The sequence below is a fragment of the Spermophilus citellus genome (genome assembly GCF_964194105.1).
Source record: "Spermophilus citellus genome assembly, chromosome: 2".
Lineage (NCBI taxonomy): Eukaryota > Metazoa > Chordata > Mammalia > Rodentia > Sciuridae > Spermophilus > Spermophilus citellus.
Window position 1 is genome coordinate 224235646 of NC_138183.1, and position 25276 is coordinate 224260921.

Below are 25276 nucleotides of genomic sequence, written 5' to 3' on the forward strand. Positions count from 1 at the left end.
GGGTTCAAGCCTCAGCACCACATAGAAATAAATAAACAAAATGAAGGTATTGTGTCTAACTGCAACTAAAAACTAAATATTAAAAAAAAATTTTAAAGGTTAGTATTTTTCAATCTTATATTACTAAGGCTAAAACACATATAACCAAGTACCATATGAATTTAGTGAATAAAAATTTGTTTATAAAAATAAACTAAATAAGTTATACTATGAAACATTGTACAACATTAGAAAAAGGTAATTGTAGAATAAACAAATGTTCGAAGTCATATACCACATACCCTTGTGCATAGTGCACACATACTCCCTGATTCAAGCAGATATAAATGCATCTTTAGGTAGGCTTATGAGCTATATACATGCATACATTTCTCAGCCTTGCTTAGAAGCAATAATAGCATGGAATACTCCAAATACCCAGACACCAGGTACCAGGGGAAGAGGGAGGTCTCTTGGCAGAATAGATAATTCTAGGGCTAGGGCATAGAAAGTATAAAACAAAACTAGAATTTGTGCCAGAAATTAAGGAGATACCCCAAAACTATTATACAGATATATATGCCTAGTAGCCAATGTAAAAAAATTGAGTATTAAAATAAATAATGGAAAATAATTCATTAAATAAATGGAAATTCATGAATCCATATTAAGATGGATGGATGGATGGGGAAATAGAAAACTTCCTTTCAGTAGAATTCCAACTAGTAAACATTATTATTTGGCAGTCATAGCTGTGTTCAATTCAAATGGGAGTTTTCAGTGGAGTCTAAGACTGGTTAGTATATTCGATAAGTTTAAAGACATGAGGCACTGAGAAGACCAGGGTATCATATTAGTGATTTCTCGGCCCAAAAAGCATCATCATGGAGAAATACCAAACACATCTAGGCTTATGATTTGCCCTCTGAATAAAAGTTCTATATTCTTGAAATCTGGTAGGGACATGAAAGACAGAATGAGAATACTGAAAGAGAATGAATGAAGTTTGAAGGAATTTGTGGGATGATAATAGTGTTATGTAGTTGTTGATTTCCTCACTCAACTGATTGTTTACTGATTAGGTAGGAGAATGTCCTTGTCTTAAGAAATGCACATTGGAGTATTTAAGTGTGATAGCAGTCATATCTGCTGCTTGAATGGTTCATGAAAAGGCTGATTATGGGTGTATGTACATGTTTTAGTAAGTATATCTATATTTCAAAACAGAGATGGAGCACATGTGAAATGTTAAAAGTTGGAGAATATATTCTCAGTGCTGTAGCAAATGCTTGTAATCCCAGTGATTTGGGAAGCTAAGGCAGGGGAATCACAAGTTCAACCAGCCTCAGCAATTTAGAGATATCCTGTATCAAAGTAAAATAAAAAGGGCTGGGGATGTAGCTCAGTGATAAAGCACCCATGGGTTCAGTCCCCAGTACCCAAAAAAAAAAAATGTTGTAGAATATAGTTCATAAGGCTAAGGAAGTCTTTGTTCTGTTCTGTTCTTAGTTTGCTATGTCAGAAATACTTCAAAACAAATAATTCTAAAGTGTGTTATTAGGAAAATAATAAATACCTCATAATCAAGCACATTAATATTTCTGCAGTAAACAGAGGTCACAGTAAGATTGATTTTAAAAAAACATAAATATCTTTATGTCTGTAAAGGCCAGGTTATGCCACCAAAGAGTTAAAGTTCTCAGAGTGATTTAGATTTTGCAATTGAGAGGAAGAGTTTTAGAACTGTGTAAGGTATCTGAGGCCCAGGTAAGTTTTCCAGTCTCACATAGAAGTAACAGAACCAAATCCAAAACCAAGGTTTTTTATTTCAAACCCAGTAGTCCTTAGATGAGAGCTTGAAAATAAATCATCTCAGCACGTCAGAGACATTTGTGTTCAAACTCATACCTTCAGAATTTATTTAGGAAAAGTGTCAGTTACAAAATATCTCTTAGAGTCTCATCGTTAGATTCACCAAGAGGGCATGTTGTGTATTGCAATTTTCAAATACATCTAACGAAATATAGAAAACTTTTTTCTTGTCTTCACCTATTTTATATATGGTAGTATGAATGTAGGAATAAGTAATCATTCCTTTCCTTCCTCTCATTCCCATTCTAATTTTTACCCTAGACGATTCCCCTCATCTTTACACTATTATAGAACAGACCTGGATTCTAATCACTACTTTCTTCTGGTATGAAATTCTAATCACATAAATAGCCATAGTGCCTATATGTTTTTAAAGTTTTAAATAGCCATTGATTTGAACTTCTGGTCTTTCCTGGATCCTGTATTTCTATACCATTTTGGATATAGTAAAGGATTTTGCAGTCACAAGATTTCATGTTCTTTTTTTTTATGTCTTATAAGGAAAAAAACAAAAAAGTATTTTTGGATATTGGCAGTTATAAAGTCAATGTAGACATGTCCTTTATGGAGAAATATTATTCAGTTTTATCCTTTAAGTTGCCATGCTTAAATGGATTTTTCATTCAGCTTCTTATACTCACATTTTTATATTCAAAAGTTTATTTTTAACTGCTACATAAAAATTATACATATTAACAGGGTACCATGTATTTTATATATATATATATATATATACATATATATATATATATACACACACACACACACACACACACACACACATGTGTGATATTTAGATCAAATTAGGTATGTCTCCTGAAACACTTAGCATTTCTTTATGGTGAAAACTTTGAAAATTCTTTCTTCTATGTTATTGAAATGTATAGTGTATTACTGTTATTCTCTTTGTACCATTATTTATTTTTAAGTCTTTTAAAAAGAGACAGGATCTCTCTGAGTTGCATGGTGCCTCACTTTTGTTGAGGCTAGATTTGAACTCATGATCCTCCTTCCTCAGCCTCCCAAGCCTCTGGAATTACAGACATGCACCATTGCGCCCATTTAGTGTCTTATTTTAAATGTCTCTCAAAAACAATGGTTATCTGAGCATAGTTTTGATTTGCATTTCCCTGATTGCTTTGAATGTTATATAGTTTTTCATATATTTCTTGAGCCTTTGCATTTCTTCTTTTGAGAAATGTCTGTTTAATTCATTTGCCCATTTATTGATTGGGTTATTTGGAGGGTTTGGTGTGAAAATTTTGTAATTCTTTATATATTCTGGATATTAATCTCCTGTTGGAAAACTAACTGGCAAAGAGTTTCTTCCATTCTGTAATCTCTCTCTTCATGTTCTTGTTTCCTTTTCTGTGCAAAACCTTTTTAATTTGATACCATCTCACTTATTCATTCCTGGTTTTATTTCTTGACCTTTAGAAGTCTATTAAGGAAGTTGGTGCCTTCACTAATATGTTAGAGTATTGATGTTATATTTTCTTCTGGCAGTTGCAGAAGGAACTTCTGGTCTAATACCTAGATCATTTATCCACTTTGAGTTGATTTTTAGGGTGAGAGATAGGTATCTTTTTTCAATTTTGACATATGGATCTACAGTTTTCCCAGCACAATTTGTTACAAAGACTATCTTTTCTCCAGTGTATGTTTTTGGCACTTTTGCCAAGGTGTTCATTTTTGGCACCTTTGTCTGATTAATTCTACTGTCCTTCCTATTTTCCTCCTCTTCCTTTCCTTTCATTCCCCTTTGTTTAATCCAATGGACTTCTGTTCTTCACCTCCCCATCCTCCCTTGTTGTAGGTTACCATCCACATAGCAGAGAGAACACTTAGCCTTTGTTTTTTGGGGGGACTTGCTTTTTTTCTTAGCATGGTGTTCTCCAGTTTCATCCATTTACAGCAAATGCCATAATTTCTTCCTTTTTGTGGCTGAGTAGTATTTCATTGTGTATATATACCACAGTTTCTTTATCTATTCATCTGTTGAAGCGCACCTAAGTTGGTTCCTTAGCTTGGCTATTGTGAATTGAGCTGCTATAAACATTAATGTGGCTGTGTCACTATAGTATGCTGATTTTATTCCTTTGGGTATAGGCCAAAGAGTGGGATAACTGGATCAAACGGTGGTTCCATTCCATGTTTTCTAAGGAATCTCCATACTGCTTTCCAGAGTGGTTACACCAATTTGTATCTCACAAGCAATGTATGAGAGTACTTTTCTCCCCCCATTCTTGCCACCATTTACTGCTACTTGTATGCTTTATAATTGCCAGAATAAACTCTTATTTTACCTAATCCACAGGATTTATTTTTAGTACTGTTCAGTAAAGACACCATTTTTTAAAAATGGCTGAACAAAAATATTTAATGTTGTATATAGCATGACAATATAACTTTACTGCTCAGCGTATATATCTTAAGTTTTTGTTATTCTCAAAGACTGGATATCAGTTGTTAGCCACAGTAGGAAGACAGGAATACATTGATGAATTGTATTCTGTCCTTCTAAATCTACTTTATTTGGTAAATAGTTACATTTCCAAAAGTAAATTTCTCAGTCTCTTTTACTAGCATATGCTTACACATGTTGAGACAGGAAGGCTTTAAGAACTCATATTCTGAAATTTTAATTAAACAAATAACTAAGCTTGAATTTTAAAAAATTAAAGGGGGGAATGAGGGAATGGGAGTTAGTGTTAAATGTGTACAGTGCTTTGGTTAGGAAGGTAACAAAGTTCCACAGACGGAAAAAGGTTTGAATATAACTAACTTCACTAAACCTTACATTTAAAAAATGATTACGTGGAAGGGTCAAATGTTTTTTCTCATATGTAGAAAGTAGAGAGAAATAAAAAGTGAATAAAATAAAGGGAGTAGCTCATAAAAATAGAAGGAAAACCAGAAGAGTAGAGGAAAGTGACCAAGGCAGGGAGGGGAGCAGCATATAGGGAATGAAATCTACCAAATTGTATTGGGTCTCTATATGATTACCTCACAATGAATCCCACTTTTGTCTATAATGACAATGCACTAATTACAAAATAGAAGGGAGAGCAGTAAAATAGAGCAAGTGGATCAGGAGGAGGGAAAGGGGAGGTATGAGGGAATGTGATTGATATAATCATATACATAGACAAATATGACATAACAAATCCCACTATTTGTAATTATACTACACCAATAAAAAATAAAATTTAAAAAACAATCAAATGGTAAAATTCGTGCTATGTATACTTTACCACTATATATTTGCATATATTTTTATATGATTCATAGTTTTTCATCTGTAGGTGATTCTTGCCCTAAACATTAGCTAGCATTTAATCTTTAACCTCAACATACGCTGTTTATTTGTTTACTACAAGTACTTTTACTATATTAGGTATACAACACTTATTTTTGTATGACCAATGTGATTCTGCAACCTATACATTCAGAATAATGAGAAATTATACCCCATTTGATTCAAATGTATGATATGTCAAGATCGTTGTACTGTCATGTGTAACTAATTAAAACAAATAAAAAAGAAAAGAAAAAAATTAGTTCTTTAATTGGTTCCAAATTCTTTTTTAGCTATGTGACTTTGTGTAAAGTCCTTAACCCTTCTGAACCTCCCTTATGTATAAAACAAGGATGTTAATACCTCTATCCACAGGTTATTAGAAGACTTTGGATATAGCTCAGTGATACAGCGCTTGCCTGGCATACATGAGATCCTGGGTTTGGGCTCCAGGACTGCAAAAGAGAGAGAGAGAGAGAGAGAAAGAAACAGGGGAAGGAGATTATTAGAGATAGTAGGGTAGTAATTAATATAAAAATGTTTGTTTAAATCTTTTAATTAGGAAAATGAATATTATTCATGTAAAGTAATTAATTTGGTGAAATACATAGAAAGCACTCAAGGAATATAACTGCTAGTACTTTTTATTAAATATGGCAGATGAGTTAACACACTAAAGTTCCTTTCAATTGTTGGTTGTCTTTAGGGGGCTGCACATATGGGTAACAGCCAATAGTGACCACTTCCATTCTCTGTTTATTTACTTAACTTGAACATACAGAGGATGCAGAAGATCCTATGACTCTGTTTTGTCTCTTAGGGTCCTTCAGCCTCCCAAACCTTGCACTAGAGGGTTAGCCCACAAGCATGACAAGTGAAGGGGACAGAGAAATAGATGGACATGAATCATACTGTTCTTTCTGTGAAACAACCGTTGTTGCCCAGCTATCCCCAGAGAACCAGAAATAACTATGACACCTTTAAAGATTTAGATAATCTCCTTATTTATATATACCGTGGGACTGCTAGTTTTAAGCAAATACAGTTGATCAAAATGGTTAATCAATGTTTTTCAAAGTATGAATAAGTATAAGAATTTTAAACATATTTTGTGTACTTTTATATATTCATGCCCTGCTTCATTTAGGAAATGTTAGGCAGTTACCTAGTTGCTGTTATTGATTTTATTGATATGCAAAATGGAGAAAAGGGAATCTTAAAAGATTGTATCCTCAATCTCTCTTCTCCAAAACACAAACAAGGTCCCAATCTCCTCTCTAAGCACCTAGGCCTTGGTTATGTTACCCAGATGTCCTAGAGTGAGCCTGATTCTGCTGGTGATATTCTGTGCCAGTATTTTACATTTTTATATTTTTTAAAAAAGAAATCAAAGTGTTTTCTGAATGAAAAACAAGGAATAAAACAATTGATTTAACTTTTCATTAACATGCTCTCTCCAAAAATAATTCTATGTTTGATATTGAAGGCCACGAACATGGGGGGAAATGGAAAGTTTGGGACAGGTATATATGTCAGCTTTCACATGTATTTCCAAAAACTTAAAATTCAAAAATGTTATATGTGCTCACATATTCAGCACTCTAACTTAAGCTAGAGCACACTTCTGAGAACTGATAATAACAATATTGTAAAGCTTAATTATATTTTTATGGCCCATGCCATCTGTGCATTTGTTCTGCTTACAATAGTAGTAGAGAATTCAAGAAAAAAACAATACATTTAATTTGCAATGCAATGGTCTTATCACAAATGTATCAAGGCAAATTATCTCATCATTTCAGATCCTGTTTTGTATTGTGGATTTTGTCTCTGAAAATGGAAAAACTTCTCAGTTACTAAAAAAAAAAAAAATGTGGTTGATTCAAACAGAAGATACAAAATTCCTGTTTTCATTTCTTAAACAAATTCTAATTTAGATAAAAGAAACACTAGTATTGTTTGATATATAATAATATAGACTTGAAGATCATTTTTGCTATCGAAAAATTAAGAGTTTCCAAATCACCATATAAATTTGTATATCCATGTTTTAGATTATCTGCATCAAAGAGTTCAAGTTTTTACTGACAATATCAGTTCATTTCCTTAACTGTTTAAGCCCTAATTTCAACTAGTACAGCAATACGAATGACCCAAGAGGTGATGCTGGGTTTTCCCACAGGTGAGAAAGAAAGTGTGAGCAATAAAGTTACGGAATCAGCTAACTTATAACTTTCTCTTAAGAAAACCACAGTAAAAATAATGTTAAAGAATATTTTTAATCAAAAAAAATTTATAAGCTGCTCTTTTGGATTTCTCATGCCTAAGGTCTCCAATATAGTATAACTACTTGAATAAGTGTGCAAGGAGAGTTGTTATTGGCATTCACAATCTTACTTGAAATTAAAATGTAACTAATTTTCCTCATTTTTCTCTTCCTTGTAAAATTAAAATATAGACTTTCCTTTATCTGCACACCCTCTTAGTCTTTAAAATATCTGAAGCCTGACTACAGCTCTGTGAAAAGAGGTTCTTGATTAGTGGATTTTATTTAATTTCCTACTGTGTAATGATTGTCTCATTTATATACATTGTCATTGAATATTTTCAGTATTTGAGTAAAAATTATTTGAGTGGAAGAAGATAAGCTCAATATTGGCAATTGCTTGTGTTGATTACCCAGAAGCAGGAATCCTGAGTAGGAAAGCATGTGCATACAATTTGATGCTAACTGGAACAAAATATGAAAAAGCATGGTAGAAACTAGATTTTAAGTACTTTTAACAGGATTTCAATACAGGGTCTCTTCAAGAGAAGTCTTCAGAGGCCAATTAAGTGTATGGTAGACTGTAGTTGCTTCTAGGGAAGTGCAGTGCCTCCTGAAAAACCCAAGGTTCCCTTGTTCACTTACTCACTTACAAATATTTGTTAACTGCCTGGTATGTGCAAAGGACTGTTTATTACTCTGTAATGATTCTAAAGCACACAAAGCATGATCCCTGTCTCCAAGAAAGAGTTTATTATGGTAATTGATATACCACACTTCAGTATCTGCAGACTTGTATTATAGTTCCAACTCTGCCACTTACTAATTGTCTGACATTAAGCAAGTATTTTATTATAATTTTAAGCCCCTCTTTTCTCAACTTAAGTGGGATAATAATCAAAATACCTACCTTGTTCTAAAATTGAATGATAAAATACACATGAATTACCCAACATAATAACTCATCAGTACACAGTTTATGTTAGCTACAACAATAATTGATTATTGCTACAGTAATAGTCATTGTTACTGCAATCTGGTTTGGGAAACAAGATTTATAACTGATGGATTATAGGTCAAACTATTAATCATTACTGTGCTCTAGGAAATAAGACTTCTTTGATCATACTATATAAATAATGTACATGTGCCTGCTCCCTCAGCAAGCTGTTTGTTGCCTTCCATACACTTATCACATCTTTAGTCTTCATGTCCAGCTTCTTATAGCCTTACCTACTATATTGTAAGCTCTTTTAGAACCGGAATCATGTTTCTTTTACTCCTTCTTTGTGTCCCCAGCACATAGTATAGTGCCTCATTCAGTAAACATTTGTTGAATACATGCTACAGAAGGAGGAAATTATCATAGGCCAGCACGATCAGAGAGAGCATAGTCAGCATCAGAGGATGAGATTTGTAATTGATCTTGGAAAATGGATGGACAAAAAGAGGCAAGAATGCATTTTGGGTTGGGTTTGTGGAAAGCATAATATGTTGATCAGCATCAAATAACTAAAACACAATGAACACACACCATAAGAATGAAGTCACTTTAAGAGAAAAGATACTATTGTCAAACTTCTCACACTTTTCCATTTTATAGATGAGAAAGTAAGACCCAGAGAATAAGAGAATCAGGATTAGAACCAATGTCTTTTCTTTATCATGTAATTAACAGAGCTAACTTACATTATAGTAGGGGAAATTATAGTTCATGACTTCAGGCTCTCCATTTTATGAAGTCCTTGGTATGACCAACTACCAGTACCTTAGATTTACATGAGAGCGGGGCTATGAGCTGGAAGGAAACAATTGTGATAATCCAAGTCAAAAGTGAAAAGGAAAACAAGAGTTAGAGCAAGAGAATTTATATATTATTTTATTGTGCTCTTTTAGATTGGACATGAATACTTGTGATTTTAGTAAACATGGGTCCAAGTAGAAACTAGTGATAGAAGATGTAACACTCTGACTCTGACTGAAAGTCTGTTATATTTCATTTAGAACACACATAAATACTTAAAAAAGAAACATACTTTATTTTTAGAGATTCTTTATGAAAAAACAAACAGATTCCATAAAACCCAGGGATAATCAAAAACTTATCTGGGACACTTTTTTAAAATGAAGGCACTGTGTACACTATGTGGTGTTAAGTGCCCTCAAAACAAATCATACACAGAAGAGCCATAGACAAATAAACCTTTCAAAAGTGGGCTGACGGTTTCTGACAGCAATATAAAGCCATCTTTCAGAGCCAGTAATTCAGTCGGGCCCATCTGAATCATTTCCTCTATAAATCGTCTTTAGTGGGAATACAAGAAAAAGCACCAATGAACTAATAATTATCTTCTCTTTGTCATTAGAGTAGCCTGGGTTAGTAAAATGCCACCATAAAATTAATTTCATTCTTTTTTAACCTACCTGGAATTATTTGTATGTGACTTGTTTTTCTTTTATATGTATGGATCTAGAAAATCAGTATAATGGTAAAGATAAATATGTACCTCAGAATTATTTTAGACTATTTCTATAATTTTAAAGATTTTTAATTAATTATTTAAGTCACTTATTTAATAAACTGGTAGAAACAATTTTGTTCATTTTATTATTTTCCTTTTATACTTCATAAAAAATTGTATACCTAATGAATTAAATGACAAACCTGTAAATTATAAACTGGCTCATACTACACCTCCATATTAATGATGCAGCTGATGAAAATAACTATCAATAACCTAAAGATGCATAGTGCTAAGGACAAAGGTGACATTTTACATTTTTATTAACACTTGTAATTTTCTCCCGCTTGATTTCTTTTAGGCCAAGCCCAATTTCTTCTAAACTATGGGTCAGTGAGCTCATGCTGATTCTCATGTGAATGATGGGCTTGATTTTGCAAAGATATCACTAACTACCAATACCTAAGTCTAGTTGCCATCATTATGAATAACCTGGAATAGAACAATATTATTAGAATGCATTATATCCTTTAATTTCACTAACTATGGCAATTCCAATACCATGAAAATTGTGCATATTTGTGACACTACATTTTTAGTGTCATTAATGTGACAGTAGCATAGTCACATAAACCACAAGCAAAATATTCTGTTTTAAATGTTACCTTTCCTTGTTAAGAATCATAGGAAGAAAAAAGAATTTGTATTAATTTAAATGATTTTAATAAAGTTTGTATATAGTAAATGATCTCTCATAAACAAATATAAGCTTGATAATAACCAAGTTTTGCCAGAATGTAATACATATCTCCTTTAGAAGATTTTCTATATCCTCCCAAATGAAAACAATATTATTCTAATAAATCATAAGAGGCTTCTATTAGTTTGATAAATAAGTACGTTTAAAATACAAGTTAGAAAATGATTTGTTTAGGTACTTTAAATAAGTCTTTATCATACTATTCTAGTGATGTCAAATACAATTTTCATTTTAAAAGATTTTAGTTAGAATTTAATCTTTGAAAATATTAATAACAGCTTACAGCAGGTAAGCTATAAAATAACACTGGATGCTGTCTATTTAGTTTCTGGTTGAAAAAGCACAGCAGTACTTTAGTTCATTACCTTTGAAAAAAACAGTAACAAGATAATACAGCTGCCTCTGATTAAGATGTAAATTCTTTCTAATTAGAATGTAAATTCTTACATTTAAATGAAGACATCAATTGTCAGGATGCCATATGATATCTTATTCCACCTTGCCTGAATGAAGCCCTCACTGCTCATCTATGGCACTAAAATAGTTTTGCGATCCCTTTGTTCTCTGATTCTTGTAATATTCTCTCTTCATGTTCCCTTTTCACATTGCTTTTGTTTGTTTTCCCCCTTGCATCTGATATTGTTGTGCCTTGGGATTTTGCAGAAATTTGGAATGAAAATTGAGTTCAGTCAGTGCCAGTATTTGCTTGTGCCTCAATTACTTCTGCTGAATTTTCCTCAATGCAAATCAGGCAGGTTGCATAAAGTGGTGCATGTATTTGAAATAATTAATTTTCCGTAAAATGATGGATCAAGTCCAATCAACCTTCATGAAATCTAAATAATAGAATAGAGAATTAGAAATTAATTAACATTTTGTGTTGTTAATACTTCATGGAAAAACTAGCAATACTAAGTTTTGTTGTTGATTCTAACTTTTTCTTTATTACATGTTGATGAAAACCTTCTGTCTCAATCATTTCTTGCCAGTAATATGTTAACATGTAATCCTGTACCAATAACATTGAGGCAAAGATTTCAAAATACAAAGATTATATAAACAGTGGGTTGAATTATTTGTGCTTCTCTTTACTGAGCAGCAGTGAAAGTTTTATCTTCAATAATATACACTAATTTATAGAAATCTACTATTTACATTGGATGAAACCATGACCATTTGAACATAGTATCACATTTTTTGTCATGTTTATTCAATCAAGAGAAGTAAAACTTTAGAGGCAAATCAATCCAACAGTTCCAAGGAAGGGAGAAACCTATGAATACAAATAGAAGGGTACTTCCCCTAGTTTGGTTGTTTTATAACTTTTTATTATAGAAAATTTTAGACATACATAAAAATAGAGAATAATTTAATGAAGCCCCATGAAACCCAACAACCTTCTTCAATCATCAAGAAGCGAACAGTTAAGAAAAAATACACAAACCTGGAATCATAATGAAAAACATACAAATAATAGAGAATAATGTGCAATAGAAGCTAAAATTTAGTTACAGAATATAAATCTCTAAATGCTTAGCAAAGGTCAATTTGCGCTGAATGACAGAGAAGAAAGAAAAGATGAACAGGCAGAGTGGAAATGCCATAAGAAGAAATTTGAGGATGAGTCACACGTGTGATGGTATAGTGGACACAAATATGATTTAATCCGAAGTTTCATTTTGAATGTAAAAGTATTTAAGTTTGGTGAGATGTACAAATTTGAGAGCCAGGCAATACATTTTAGTACTAATTAGCCAAGGAAATATTTTCAGCATTATAATGACAATATCAAAAACATCTTCTTATCCAAACAAAAATCCCCCCTGTTGTAATTAAGATTCTTTCTTTACTATTCTATGATCATGTTCACAAACAGAAGGATATTTCTAGTAACTAAAGTATAAATTTTTTTAAAGAAAAAGTCTCTAACCCAGCTAATTAAAAATAAATGCTAGTAATTAATCTAATGATTACTTCACTATGTTTCATGATATTTGACTTATATTCCTGGTACATCAAAATACCACTATTGTTATTCATACAATCACTTGTTTAAAACCACATTTGTTTTTGCACAATCCCAAATTTGTGGTATTATTTACATATTGCTACTATGGGAAATTACCATGAACTTAGTAGCTTAAACAATACAAATGTATTTTGTACAGATGTGGAGGGCAGAAAACCAAAGTTAATGTTATGGTGCTAAGATCAAGTGGTTGACAGGATGCATTTGTCTTGGAGGATATCTAGGAGAATCTGCTGCCTGACTTTTTCCGGCTTTTGAGGCTGCTAGCATTCTCTGGCTTGTGGCTCTTCCTTTGTCTTCAAAGCCAGCAACATGTGCTAAGTCCTTCTCACACTGTTATCTCGTTCTCTTTTCTGCCTCTCTCTTTTAATTTTAAGGACCCTTATGATTACATTGGATCCACTCAGATAAACCAAGATAATCTACCTATTTCAAGGTCAACTGATTATCAACCTTAATTCTATCTGTAATCTAAATTATACTTTACAGTGTAAGTAAGGTAAGGTTCCAAAGATGATGATGTGAACATCTTTGGGAGACCATTATTCTGCCTACCATGCATTTCCTACATATTTCCTTAATATTGGCTCACCAGTAACTATTTTGATAAACCATAGAGACAGAAGAACTACTTTGGTAGCTAAGTTGGGAATTCTTTTTCAGATTTAAGATAAACTAATATTTGTGATTCTTGATAAATATTATTAATTTGAGGCTAAAAATAAAGTGGACTGAATACTGCAAATTACAACTATTGCACAACCAAATTTAAGTATTTTTTTAAACATGTATACTAAAATCTTTGTCGTTGTAGACATAGCAAGAAAATATGTTTTAAGGAAGGGACTAAGAAACTAGCATTTATTAATTACTTGCTATATGGCAGAAACTTTAATAAGTATTTCACAGATATTGTTGCTTTTTAATCTTTAAGCATCCCTATAATTAACTGTATTTCCCTTTTAATGATAAGGAAACTGAAGGTGGAAGACTTTAGATAAATTCCCAAAAGACATAGAGTTAATGAAAGATCCTAATGTTTTTCTACTACACCAGGCTGAATTCTGTGAAACATTAGTTTTATCTATCAAAACAAGAAACAGTTTTTTTCAGTATTGATTAGGATTGAAACCTTCTAAATATTATGAAATCAGCAAGCAAGTATAAAACATAATCTCTACCTTCAAGGAAGTTATAATCCAGTTGATGAAACAAGATAAAAATACATAGGAAAATAGGTCAGTTTTTAAAGCATAGATTTTGGAGTCAGTCAGCTTTGGATTAGAATCCTTGGTCTTTTACTGTTTAATCTTTTACCACTTACATGTGAGCCTAGGTTTCCTTTACTGCTTCATAGTGTTGTTACAAAGATTAACTATACATTAAGTCACTTGCCCAGAATCTGGCACACAGCAAGCACTAAGTAAATGGTAGCTGCTATTATTGTAATAAAATTCAAACAGCACAGGCCCAAGTTAATGATTACCGGGTTAAGGGATATAGGAGTTCAGCAAAAGAAAAGCTGATTGTCAAATGAGTGATTTTGAAAAAGTAACAGATATGTGCAAGGAGTTTTTACATTTACAAATATCATGATTAGTAGTGCATTGTAGTTCAGTACACTGGTTCTGGAGAATAATTTTTGCTTGTTTTCAAAATTCCACCTATTTACTAATCATCTGTGCTTTAGTTCCTCATTTATAAAATGGAGATAAATATAGTACCTATTCCATGGGGCTGATAAAAAGGATTTAATGAATATGCAAAGTGCTTAGAAGAGTATTGGGCACATCATAAGTGCTGTGTAAGTGTTTTTATTAGGATCCAGGACATAAGTTGTGTAGCCTGTCTTCAGTGATCCATTGTATTTGACAATATAGTAAAGAAGAATATGTGTTGCCTTGCTATTCCCACAGCAGTATACGTTATTTGCACAGCTGGACATTAGCAATAGGACGGGCATTACACATTATACAAGTGCCTACAATGTACTTAACTTTTGGTAATACAAAATAGCAAATCTTCTCCATTCTTATAAATCTCCAGACTAGAAAAAGAGACAAAACTGATTGTGGATGAAGTAGAAACTAAGTGACAAAATAAAGGTAAACTGATTGCTAGTGCAGTAGGAATTCAGAAAAAGGCAAAATCGTGGATTATCATCTTACTAGAAAAAGGATCTGGACTAGGCCTGGAATAATAGATGAGACTTTATTGACAGGCAAGAAAGGGGGCAAGGGCACAGGAAAGATGGTGGAATGAGATGGACATCATTAGCCCAGGAACACGTATGACTGCACATATGGTGCAGATGTACATCCTGTACAACCAGAGAAATGAAAAGTTGTGCTCCATTTGTGTACAATGAATCAAAATACATTCTGCTGTCATATATACTAATTAGAACAAATAAATTTTTAAAAAAGATAATGGATAGTTCTGAATATAAGAAATTGCCCAAATCTGTTGTCTGCAGATAAATTTAGAGGTTTCAGGAACTTGGGTGAAAGAGAAATTTACAACTTTGTTTTCACTAACTTTAGCACTTTCTTAGTAATAAACATAAGCATCAAACCACAGGAGCATTTGTAACCGTGACTTTGTCATCAATAGAAATCACAGATTTTTTATGTAAGATTACAACCATAACAAGTATCTCAATATTATTTACATTTATTTCCTTTGGTAAATATTAGTTTTTACCCCATTCTTCTTATTTAATGGTTAATTAAAAATTACAGATAGCTTACTCTCTCAAAAATTAATTTATTATTTAATAACATTTCAGCGTAACTTGTTCCTTTGTAATCCAGTGTATTTATTTTATGCATTCAAAAAGCATTACTCTGAAAAAGGGTTCATAGTCTTCACCACATGTCCAAAGGAGTCCTTGGTACTAGGATAATGCTTCTGTTTATGGATCTGGGAATGTATTTGTTTTCTTAAGGGGAGGGGTATTGGAGGGATGATTGGTTTTGTTGGTTTGTTTTTTGGTAACCACATCCATAATTGACTCATTGAGCTTACAATCAATCTAAGCTCCTTTTTCACACCTGTTAGACTATCTGTGTTAGTCCCTAATGCAGGTAAGTAGCATAATTATCCAGCCAGTAGCTGGCACTAACTGACAGACATCATAAAATTCTTAGAGCAATAGTTTATAAAAAAATTCTGACTACCTAAATATATGACACATTAATAACCATCTGAGGTAATAATTTTGCAAGATATCATTTATATGTGAATATATCTTCCAAAGAAAATGGCATTTCTTTCTAAAACAGTAGTCCTTTGGTTTGCTTTGCACAGTGTGAGAAAGAGAAGGGCTCTTCTACTTATTACTGTGTATCAAATCACCCCAATTCTTAGTGATATAAAACAATCATTTTGTTACATCCAAGCCTTCTGTGGGTCAGGAATTTGGACAGATACCAAAGGTAGTTCCATGATATCTTGGTCCTTAGGTGGAAAAAAAATATATCGATAACTAAAAATTAGAATCACCTCATTAGAAAATTAGGAATTACACTACCTCTTAACCCATCTATCCCACTCCTCAGTATTTCTCCATGCTATAGCAATACAGCCATTTCAATGTTTATAGCACCACAATTCACAACAGCCAAATTATGGAATCAACCCAGATGCCTGTCAGTAGATGAATGGATCAAGAAAATATGGTACATATACATAATGGAGTATTACTTGGCCATAAAGAAGAATGAAATGATGGCATTTGTCTATTATTGTATGAAAATGGAGAAAATCATGCTAAATGAAATAAGCCAGACTCAGAAAATCAAGTGTTGAGTGTTTTCTCTATACGTGGAAACAAGAGCAAAATAAGGGAAAGAAGGCAGTTGAAGAGGGATTGGGATATCATAAAGATACAGGAAAGAAGAAGGAGAACAAGAGCAAGGGAGGAAGGAATAGAAAGGGAAAGAAATATGGAATGAATTTAACTATCATATTCATATATAAAGGTACCAAAGGGAATTTCACCTGTATGTATATATAAAAGAAAGGAAATTTAGTAGAAAAGAGAGAATAAGTGGAAGGAGGAGGGAAGGAATGGGTAAAGGAAATGGGGATTGAAATCAAATTTCTTGCATTATGATTTTTTCAAATGAACCCAAATACTATTTATAATTATAATGTTCTAACTAAAAAGAAGAAAAAGGTTAGAGTCTACAAAGAGCATCTTCACTCACATATCTAGCATTTCATGCTGGCTGTAGCTGTGCCCTCAGCTGGGGCTGTTCTCAAGAGCACCTGTGCATAACCTTTCCATGTGGCCTGGGCTTCCTCCCAACATTGTGCCCTCTTCCTTCCTGGTGGTCAGACTGGTGAGATGGCAGCTCAGGGGTCTAAAAACAAGTGCCCTGGTAAATAAGGTAGAAGTTATATTGTCTTTTATGACCCATCCTCAAAGGTGATGAAACATCAGATCTGCCACACACTATCAACTTGAATAGTCACAAGCCCACCCAGATTCAACAAAAGAAGTAAAACTTGCCACTTGATGGTGGAGCAGCAAGGTCATATTGTGCAAGAATATGTGGAGCAGATGATGCTATAGTTTTCTTTGTATTGGAAATGTAGTCTGTACCTGTAAATAGCTATAAAATTGTAGCACTTGAAAGTATGTGGACCCGACCTGCAGTGGCACAGTTTCATGGAATGATTATAAATGACACATCATTTGCCATTGCCGCAGTCTTAGCTGGGCACAGAATCACGAGCCACCACACAGCTTTGTAGATTCAAACAGCAATTCTTTATTCCCGAACTCACACCGGCCTCCACACACGTTCTGGGGCAATCCCAGTTCTGCTGCCACCCAATTCACCTACTACACGAGGCTTTTTACCCAAAATGCTCTCTGAATCTCACGAGAACTCAACGGGAGCTCAGGCAGGAGGAACGCCCTTATTCCAGCAGCAATAATCCTCAACATCGAACTTCCCTAAAATCCAAGGTCTTAAACTGGGAACGCCCTTTACCCAAGGAGCGGGATACTTCCTCAAACTGCAGGACACACCCTAATCCTGGATCCTCCCTGGTCGTTGAGCAGGGTCACCTTTCTCAAACACACATGCAAGGTCAACAGCGAAATTAACATGGGGTACGCTGGCAAGGAAATTTCGATGCGTCATTCCTACTTCGTAATGGCCCTCAGCATGCCATAATGACTCAAGTTTGGAGATGAGGCTTATAAATATGTTATCTATTATTCTAATAGTGAAATTTCTCATTATTTAGGTTGGAAGAGGGTCTATGGTCTTTTTCAGATTTGAAGATTAGATTGTTCTAAAACTTTGTACATCTGTGTGTTTATCAGCAGAAGATATGAAAGCCATAAATATTATCTAACACATATAATAAGGACAGAGGCATAACTGTTCCATATCTTCACCACTAAAAGTTGTGATGTAGGGCTAAAGAACCATAGAGCACTTACCTAGCATGTACAAGGCCCTGGGTTCAATCTCCAGCACTGTAAAATGTAAGAAGAGAAAAAAGTTTTGATGTAAAAAAGAGCCACAAGGAGGGGTGGTATGGCATATAAATTATACCTCAATAAATTTGTATTTTTTTAAAAAAGTAATCATAGTATTGAATTCTAGGTAATGATGTGCAAGCTGCAGTGAGTGATCAGGGGTAAAGTGTACTGATATCTGCAACTACTTTGAAATTTACCAATAATTTGATAAATTGATGAACAGATAGATATTTAGAGAGGTTTGGAAGTAAATACAGAGAAAGGTCAATTGCACAATGCAGGTGATATTTTTATGTGTATTCTCTAAAAAGTCAGCTGTTATATGCTTGTAATTTTTCATATTTAAATATTGAGAGAAATCATGAGATATCACTGTATAATTACTGGCATGCCCTTTAGAAGTGGATAAAGTATTTTCTTTATTAAATGTTCTAATATAGTTTTGATGAAGTGAAGTTATATTGAATAATGAATCACCTATTTTTATTTAAGTAATTGGATAATTTCCTGGTAATATAGAAGACCAGTGGGAAAAATTAGGCGCAGAACCTCACCACAGTTCTGTTACTGCAACATCAAACTTTTGAGACAAATAATTATAACTAGCACAATCTTGCTACTGGAAAAACTGAAAGTCTAAACTTAATTTATAAACAGTACAATCTCCATTTTGAATGCTGTTTGCCCTGCTAAAATCTTACACCTCTTTTTTCTTTTTTTTTTTTTCCGTTTTATTTGGCCTCAGCAATATGTTTCCTATTTACATTGCACATGAAATCATGAAGGGTCACTATTATCTGCCCAACCCCAAAATTGTTTGGCAATTTTTCAAATTGTTTTGCTTGAAATGTACTGAAGTGGTAACCTGCTAATTCAGGCATATACTCCAACACCTTTACTCATAGTGAGGCCAAAAGGAGGAAAATAATTTTAAAAAGATAAGAGGACTGAAGGGCTCTTTTAGTTGTCAAATGAAGAAGTAGTTGGTAAAGATCAGTAAAACTTTAGAAATTTGTAACTCCCCTGATAAAATTTGGGCTTACTGAAACATTTATGGCATAACTGAAAGAAGTACTAATTAGATAAGATTATTCAACAGAACTGAGTGTTTAAGATGCCCTTCTTAACTTTGGATGGGCCAAAGGGTATGGAGGGAGGGAAGGGGGCATGGGGATAAAGAAAGATGGTGAAATGAGACAGATATCATTACCCTAGGTACACGTATGATTGCACAAATGGTGTGACTCTACTTTGGGTACAACCAGAGAAGTGAAAAATTGTGCTCCATTTGTGTACAATGAATTGAAGAGCATTCTGCTGTCATGAATAACTGATTAGAAAAAAATAAATAAATTTTTTTAAAAATTAAAATAATATAAAATGCCCTTCTTAAGTTGTCCACCAATAACTGGTACTTGTTGTGACATGTCATGCAGAATCTTTGGTCTTAAGAAGCGTAAGCAATATAGCTAGAATGAAAAGTTGGAGAGAACACCAGGGCCTCAGCAGATTCACACTGCAAGATAAACCATACTGAAGATAAGTGCCAAGTACCAGATGGAATGAAATCATGCTCCTCTTGCTCTCTTGCCCAGCCTTAGAAGCCAGGCCAGGGGAGTTAGTGATCGTGGTGCAGGAATGGGGGTTATTGCCCAGTGTTCACACTGTCCTATCAGTCAAAATAGCCATTCAAAATGTGCCTTCCTATTTTGTATTTAGAGTCTTATTCTTATCTGAAACTTGGAAGCTTTGCCAGCTGACTCATATTTTGTTCTGCTTGAGACTTTCACTTCCAAGTACATATTTAGGCTTTATTTGCCAGTTTTGTTGTTTTGTGGCTGAATGCTATATCTGGAAAGACGCACTTTTGAGCTAGTATGCAGTCAATGACTTGCCTTCCACAGTCATGAGGAGGTTCTGAAACTTCTGTTTCAAGGATTTTGACATGTCAGCATGTGTACATCTAGTCTAATGCCAAAATGCCTTATGCCAGTAGCTTCTTTTTGATCCAGGTGTACATGATTTTCCTTGTGGATATTAACCTGTTGCCATTAAAAACAAGCAAAAAAACAAAACATAAGATTATGGAGTATAAAATAGGCTTACAGCTACAAATGTTAGTATCATACCACACTGCCTTTCATTTGTTAAATTTTTTAATTATGTTGACATCTCTCTTTTTTTCCCCAAAATGTCTGCATCCAATGCCTGATTTTCCATTCAACCTGTGATGATGCTTCCCAGCTGCTCAGCTGGAATCTGGATTTGCCTTCTCTCATTCAGCACACTTTTGAACCAGTAGCAAGACTTGTGGGGAACTTTGAGGTTTGAAAATTCGAATTTGGCAGTACCCTGGGGACATTAATCAGTCAGAAAATATAAATGAGCAAATCATTTCTCAGATGAAATGGTTCAATTGACAATAATATTGAAATGAAAAAAGCAAAATGTTAACCGAACTAAAAACATGTATTCAATTCAGAGGATCATGGTATTGTTGATTTTTTATGCTTTTATCAGGCTTGATCTTTTCAACCTTTGTAGTTTAAATAATTGGCAATAATTTAACTGTTCTAATGCTAATGAGTTCATCTTTACTGCTTACTCCCTGACTGATACCATGACCCTTCTCCATTGCCCTCCTCAATTCTATTATGTACCCATAGCAGCCTGAAACACAGCTCCCTTGCCAGCAACTTTCACAATATTTATTGTGGAAAATATTATTGATTCAAATGGTGGGTGAAAATTATAATTGAACTGTAGTTTATATCATTATCATGTTATAAACATACATAGTATTTCAAATATTTAAATAACTAAAATGTTCCTCAAATGAAAGCACAGTTATCCAATTTGTCCAATGGAAGGAAGAAAAAACAGCACAAAAAATACTTCTAACTTTAAAGTATCGTTTTGTTGTTGTTTGTTTTGATCATTGTACGAAGCATCAGTAATCAAGAATTCAGGACCAGGCACAGTGGCATGCAGTTGTAAGTTCTTCAACTCAGGAGGCTGAGGCAGGAGGATCATAAGCTCAAAGCCAGCCTCAGCAACTTAGTAAGAACCTGTCTCAAAATAAAAATAAAGGGGACTGGGACTATAGTTCAGTGGTAGGGCACCCCTAGCTTTAATCCACAGTACCACCAAATATACGTGTGTGTGTGTGTGTGTATGTGTGTGTGTGTGTGTGTGTATGTGTATGTTGTATCAGAAGGATGGAGGCAGTACCTGATTTCAACTACATGGATTAAAAAGACTGATAATCTTGGAAATATTGAGCTAGTATGAGTCTTTTAAATTGGAGTCATTCATTTCAAAATTTATATTCATATAGTTTAATAGCCTATCATCTGTAACTTCTCAGTGATAGTGCCTAGTAAAAGTGCTTATTATAAAAAGCATTCTGTGGGGATTGGGGTTGTGGCTCAGCGGTAGAATGCTCGCCTAGTATGTGCGAGGCGCAGGGTTCGATTCTCAGCACCACATAAAAATAAATAAATAAAATAAAAGTATTGTGTCCAACTATAACTAAAAAATATTTTTTAAAAAAAGCATTCTGTGAAAGAAAGTAAGCCTTGCTACATAATTTGCACGGCCCAGTAAAACTGAAGATGTAGGTCCTCCTGCTCAAAGCACCAGAAAAAGTTCCACTCAAGGTACTTGAATGTTAAACTTTTTCCTTTCTTCTGAGGTCTGGTTCTCTTGACCTGTATTGGTGTTTTTATTTGCTAATTAAGGTCAGGTTCCTTCAAGACAGGGATACTCTCAGAGCACATATTTCAGAGGCCCCTGAGGATTCACCCATTGTCTTCGGGCACACGCAGTCCATCAGGTGCCAGGGTTTCCCCTCCTGATGGACTTTGCCTTGGCCAGAGCTGAGAGAGTTGAATCAGGCATATCCCCTTCCCACAGACTATCCCAACCCACAATGGATGAATATTGTATTCTCCTCACTGGAATATGATAGGTACCTGATTGGGAGGTGAATATGAAGCTTGCCCCTGCCTAGTCACCCATCAGATGGCCTGAGGCACTGACCGATGCAGGCAAAACAGGTGCCTCCATGCCCTAACTCAAGATGCCATGGAAGCTGGGCACAGTGACACACACCTATAATCCCAGTAGCTGCAGAGGCAGAGGCAGGAGGATTGTGAATTCAAAGCCAGCCTCAGCAACTTATCGAGGCACTTAGCAACTCAGTGAGACCCTTTATCTAAATAAAATATAAAAAGGGGCTGGGGTGTGGCTCAGTGGTTAAGCACCCCTGGGTTCAATCCTCAGTACCAAAAAAAAAAAAAAAAAAAGATGCCATGGAATATGTGACCGACCCTGACCCTCACCCAGACCTGAACCAGGGCAGAGAGTGGGAGGTCTGAGGAGAAGGAGACAAGGTACAGAGTGGGAGATCTGTGGTTGTGACACCTGGGGAATGGCAGAGTAGGCTTGGGAGGACAGAATACAGGATTACGTGTAGCCAACCTCCCGGCCCTATCCACTCACCCCACAAATACTCCACTGTCCTAGCAGACTTCACTTGCTGAACATAAATTTAAAGATAAAATTATTAAAAATTTCAAAACAGCAATCCCAAGAGCACTAAACCCCAAGTGCTGGGCTCTTCTAAGCACAGGGTTCTATAAAAGCCCATGAAGCTGGCCTTCCCTGCAAGATAGACCCAAACTATGCTTAAAATAATAATAAAATAATGTCTAACATGTATAATACCAGACACTGTTCTATGTACTTTTCATGTATTAACTCATTAATCCTCAAAAGAATTTATACAGCATATGCCATCACTATCTCCTTTTTATAGATGAAGTGAGGGATATCCAGGATCATTCTGTAGTAAAGGATACAGTGAGCATTCAAACCCTGGCAAACTAGCTCCAGAAGATTCTTACTAAAGAACTAAAAGAGGAGTGAATAACCCAGACATTTGGTGGAAAAGCAAATCACACTTATAAACACTGTACTTTTAGAGACTATGTCTTAAAGCAGATTTCTAGAAGATAAAATCTTAATTGATTGCAAGTACCTGGAGTTAATAGGCTGTTGTCTTGATCTAGCTCGAATGTAAAAAGCAACTATCAGTAGAGTTATCTGTGTGGAAGGACTGGAGACAGTAAATAGAAAAGCAAAGAGGGTTTGTGAATACTCCTAGAATTGTTACATTTTAAACTTTCTGTAGATAGCTACTCCAACTGTAGCCTAATTTCCATATTGCCCTGCCCAAGGTCTTGCAGCTAATTAATGATGGAGCTGAACCTCAAATCTCTTTGTCCTGAAAAGGAAAATTAGCAGGCACCTCTGTTATATTCTTGGTACATGCTTAGGCTTCTCCTCGTTACGGCTGGACCAAGAAGAGGCGGAATGTGGGAAGAAGGGAGTGTGAAACAACTTCTGTCTTACTTCTGACTTTATTTTCTTTCTGTCTTCCTTTATTAAAGGGGATTCATGTTTCTTTGTGTAATTGCTAATGTTAACTACAGCCATTTCATTTTAATCATAATTACTACTGTAATTACTTTTAATTGAACTTGCTATTATAAAATCCTGACTATAATGGAGGGATTGCTGGACCAACTTCTCTAACCCATTCCTTCAAAATATGAGAATTCCAAAATAATATGCAGTGAAATTTCTTGACTCTTATGCCTTCAAATCACCGATAAGATGGATCCTAGAAACCCTAACTTTATTTGTGAAATTTGCAAGTGGCCAGACCAGGGGCCATGACTTAATTGCTCCACCAACTCTCTCTTACTTCAGAGTATATTTGCCACCACACAAAAGCATGAAATAAGAGTCAACGTGCTTAACCAGTTTGTGTAGGAATTTCAGCTCAGGAGGTATTCACAATAAACTATTTCTTTTACTCGTGGTGGGCTTTTGACTATGCTTTGTCAGATCTTTTTCCATCTCATAAGTGTATCTTTGCCATATTCTACAGTTTTAGAATCACTTGTTTATTAAAATTCAATGTTTAAAACTTATACCTCAAATGCAGGTTAAAATCTGATTTGCCATCTACTCAATGTAGAATGGATCCAGGATTCTCAGTATTTGAAATGTTGAAAGAATTGGAGAACAGATTCTGGTTGTGAAGATTCTGGTTCTCCCTCCTCTTTGCACAACCTCGTTCATCCAATTCACTGGACCAGAAAAAAGCATGGGCACTTGGTATGTGTTTCTTCACACAGCTGGTCCTCTGTTGATTATGACTGCTCCTGTATCTCTTAGGCTGGTATCCACATGCTGGCCCTCTCAACTGCTAGATGTAAAGAGTTCTTCAGAGGGTCCTGTCCTCTAGGTTCACAATGCCATACTGTTTTAGTGTCAAAGTACCCACCCACAGTGGTATGCTCACCAGTCTCTTGCTGATGTGTTCCCCTTGCCAAACAGGTCATCATCTTGCTAGAACATCAGCAAGCTAACTCAAGTACAACTCATTTGATTTGTCCCACGGGAATTTCTTATGTCCTTACTGGTCAAAATTGTATACATGCAGGCTGTTCCACCACTGCCCCTTCACTCTGCCTGCCATTTCTCTTTTAGTTCTGTCTTCCTTGCTTAATAGGCACAGGAACAGATTAGAATGTTCTCTGCCTAAAAAGATGTTGAACAGGGAATGGAAGGCCAATCTTTTCATTTTGCAGGCATAGCCAGTCTTTGAGTTAGTCTCTCAGAGCCTACTGTCATCTTGAAACCAGCTTCAGGAATACACTTTCCTCATACCACAAGTACTGTTATTTTCCACAAAGACAAGTGACCCTGTAACTCTTGTGTCCACCTTTCCCATACTTCTTATATGGATATTGGGGTGTTGTCTTGGCCCAATTGTTGAAGTTTCTCTTTGGGCTTCACTTAATCCTTATTGTTGTCAGGATGGGTCCATCCTGTCAAGCAATAGTAAAAGTAACACTCCCCATGTTGTTATAATTATATGCTCATAGAAGGAGCAATTCTGATGCAGAGCAAAGGCCTTAAATTCTTGCCAAACAGAAATTAAATAAGAGTTAGTTCCTCTGCCCTTTGAAAAAAGACAAAGATTATAAAAATGCTTAACAAAGGAGAGTATTATGTCAGATAGACTTTGACAAA

At 34.7% G+C, this 25276-nt stretch overlaps 1 protein-coding gene across 2 annotated transcripts in view; it reads left to right on the forward strand.

The window, feature by feature from the left end:
• The window catches only part of ELP4 (elongator acetyltransferase complex subunit 4), a 249056-nt gene that overhangs the window by 173044 nt on the left and 50736 nt on the right, over positions 1–25276 (forward strand). The window contains exon 10 of one of the 2 annotated variants that reach the window (XM_081265002.1): positions 10239–10266. The exons of the other annotated variant lie outside the window; for it this stretch is intronic. Within the exon in view, the coding sequence (XP_081121128.1) occupies positions 10239–10259 (21 nt within the window). The 3' untranslated portion in view covers positions 10260–10266. The remainder of the gene's footprint in view (positions 1–10238; positions 10267–25276) is intronic. 2 annotated transcript variants of the gene reach the window in all.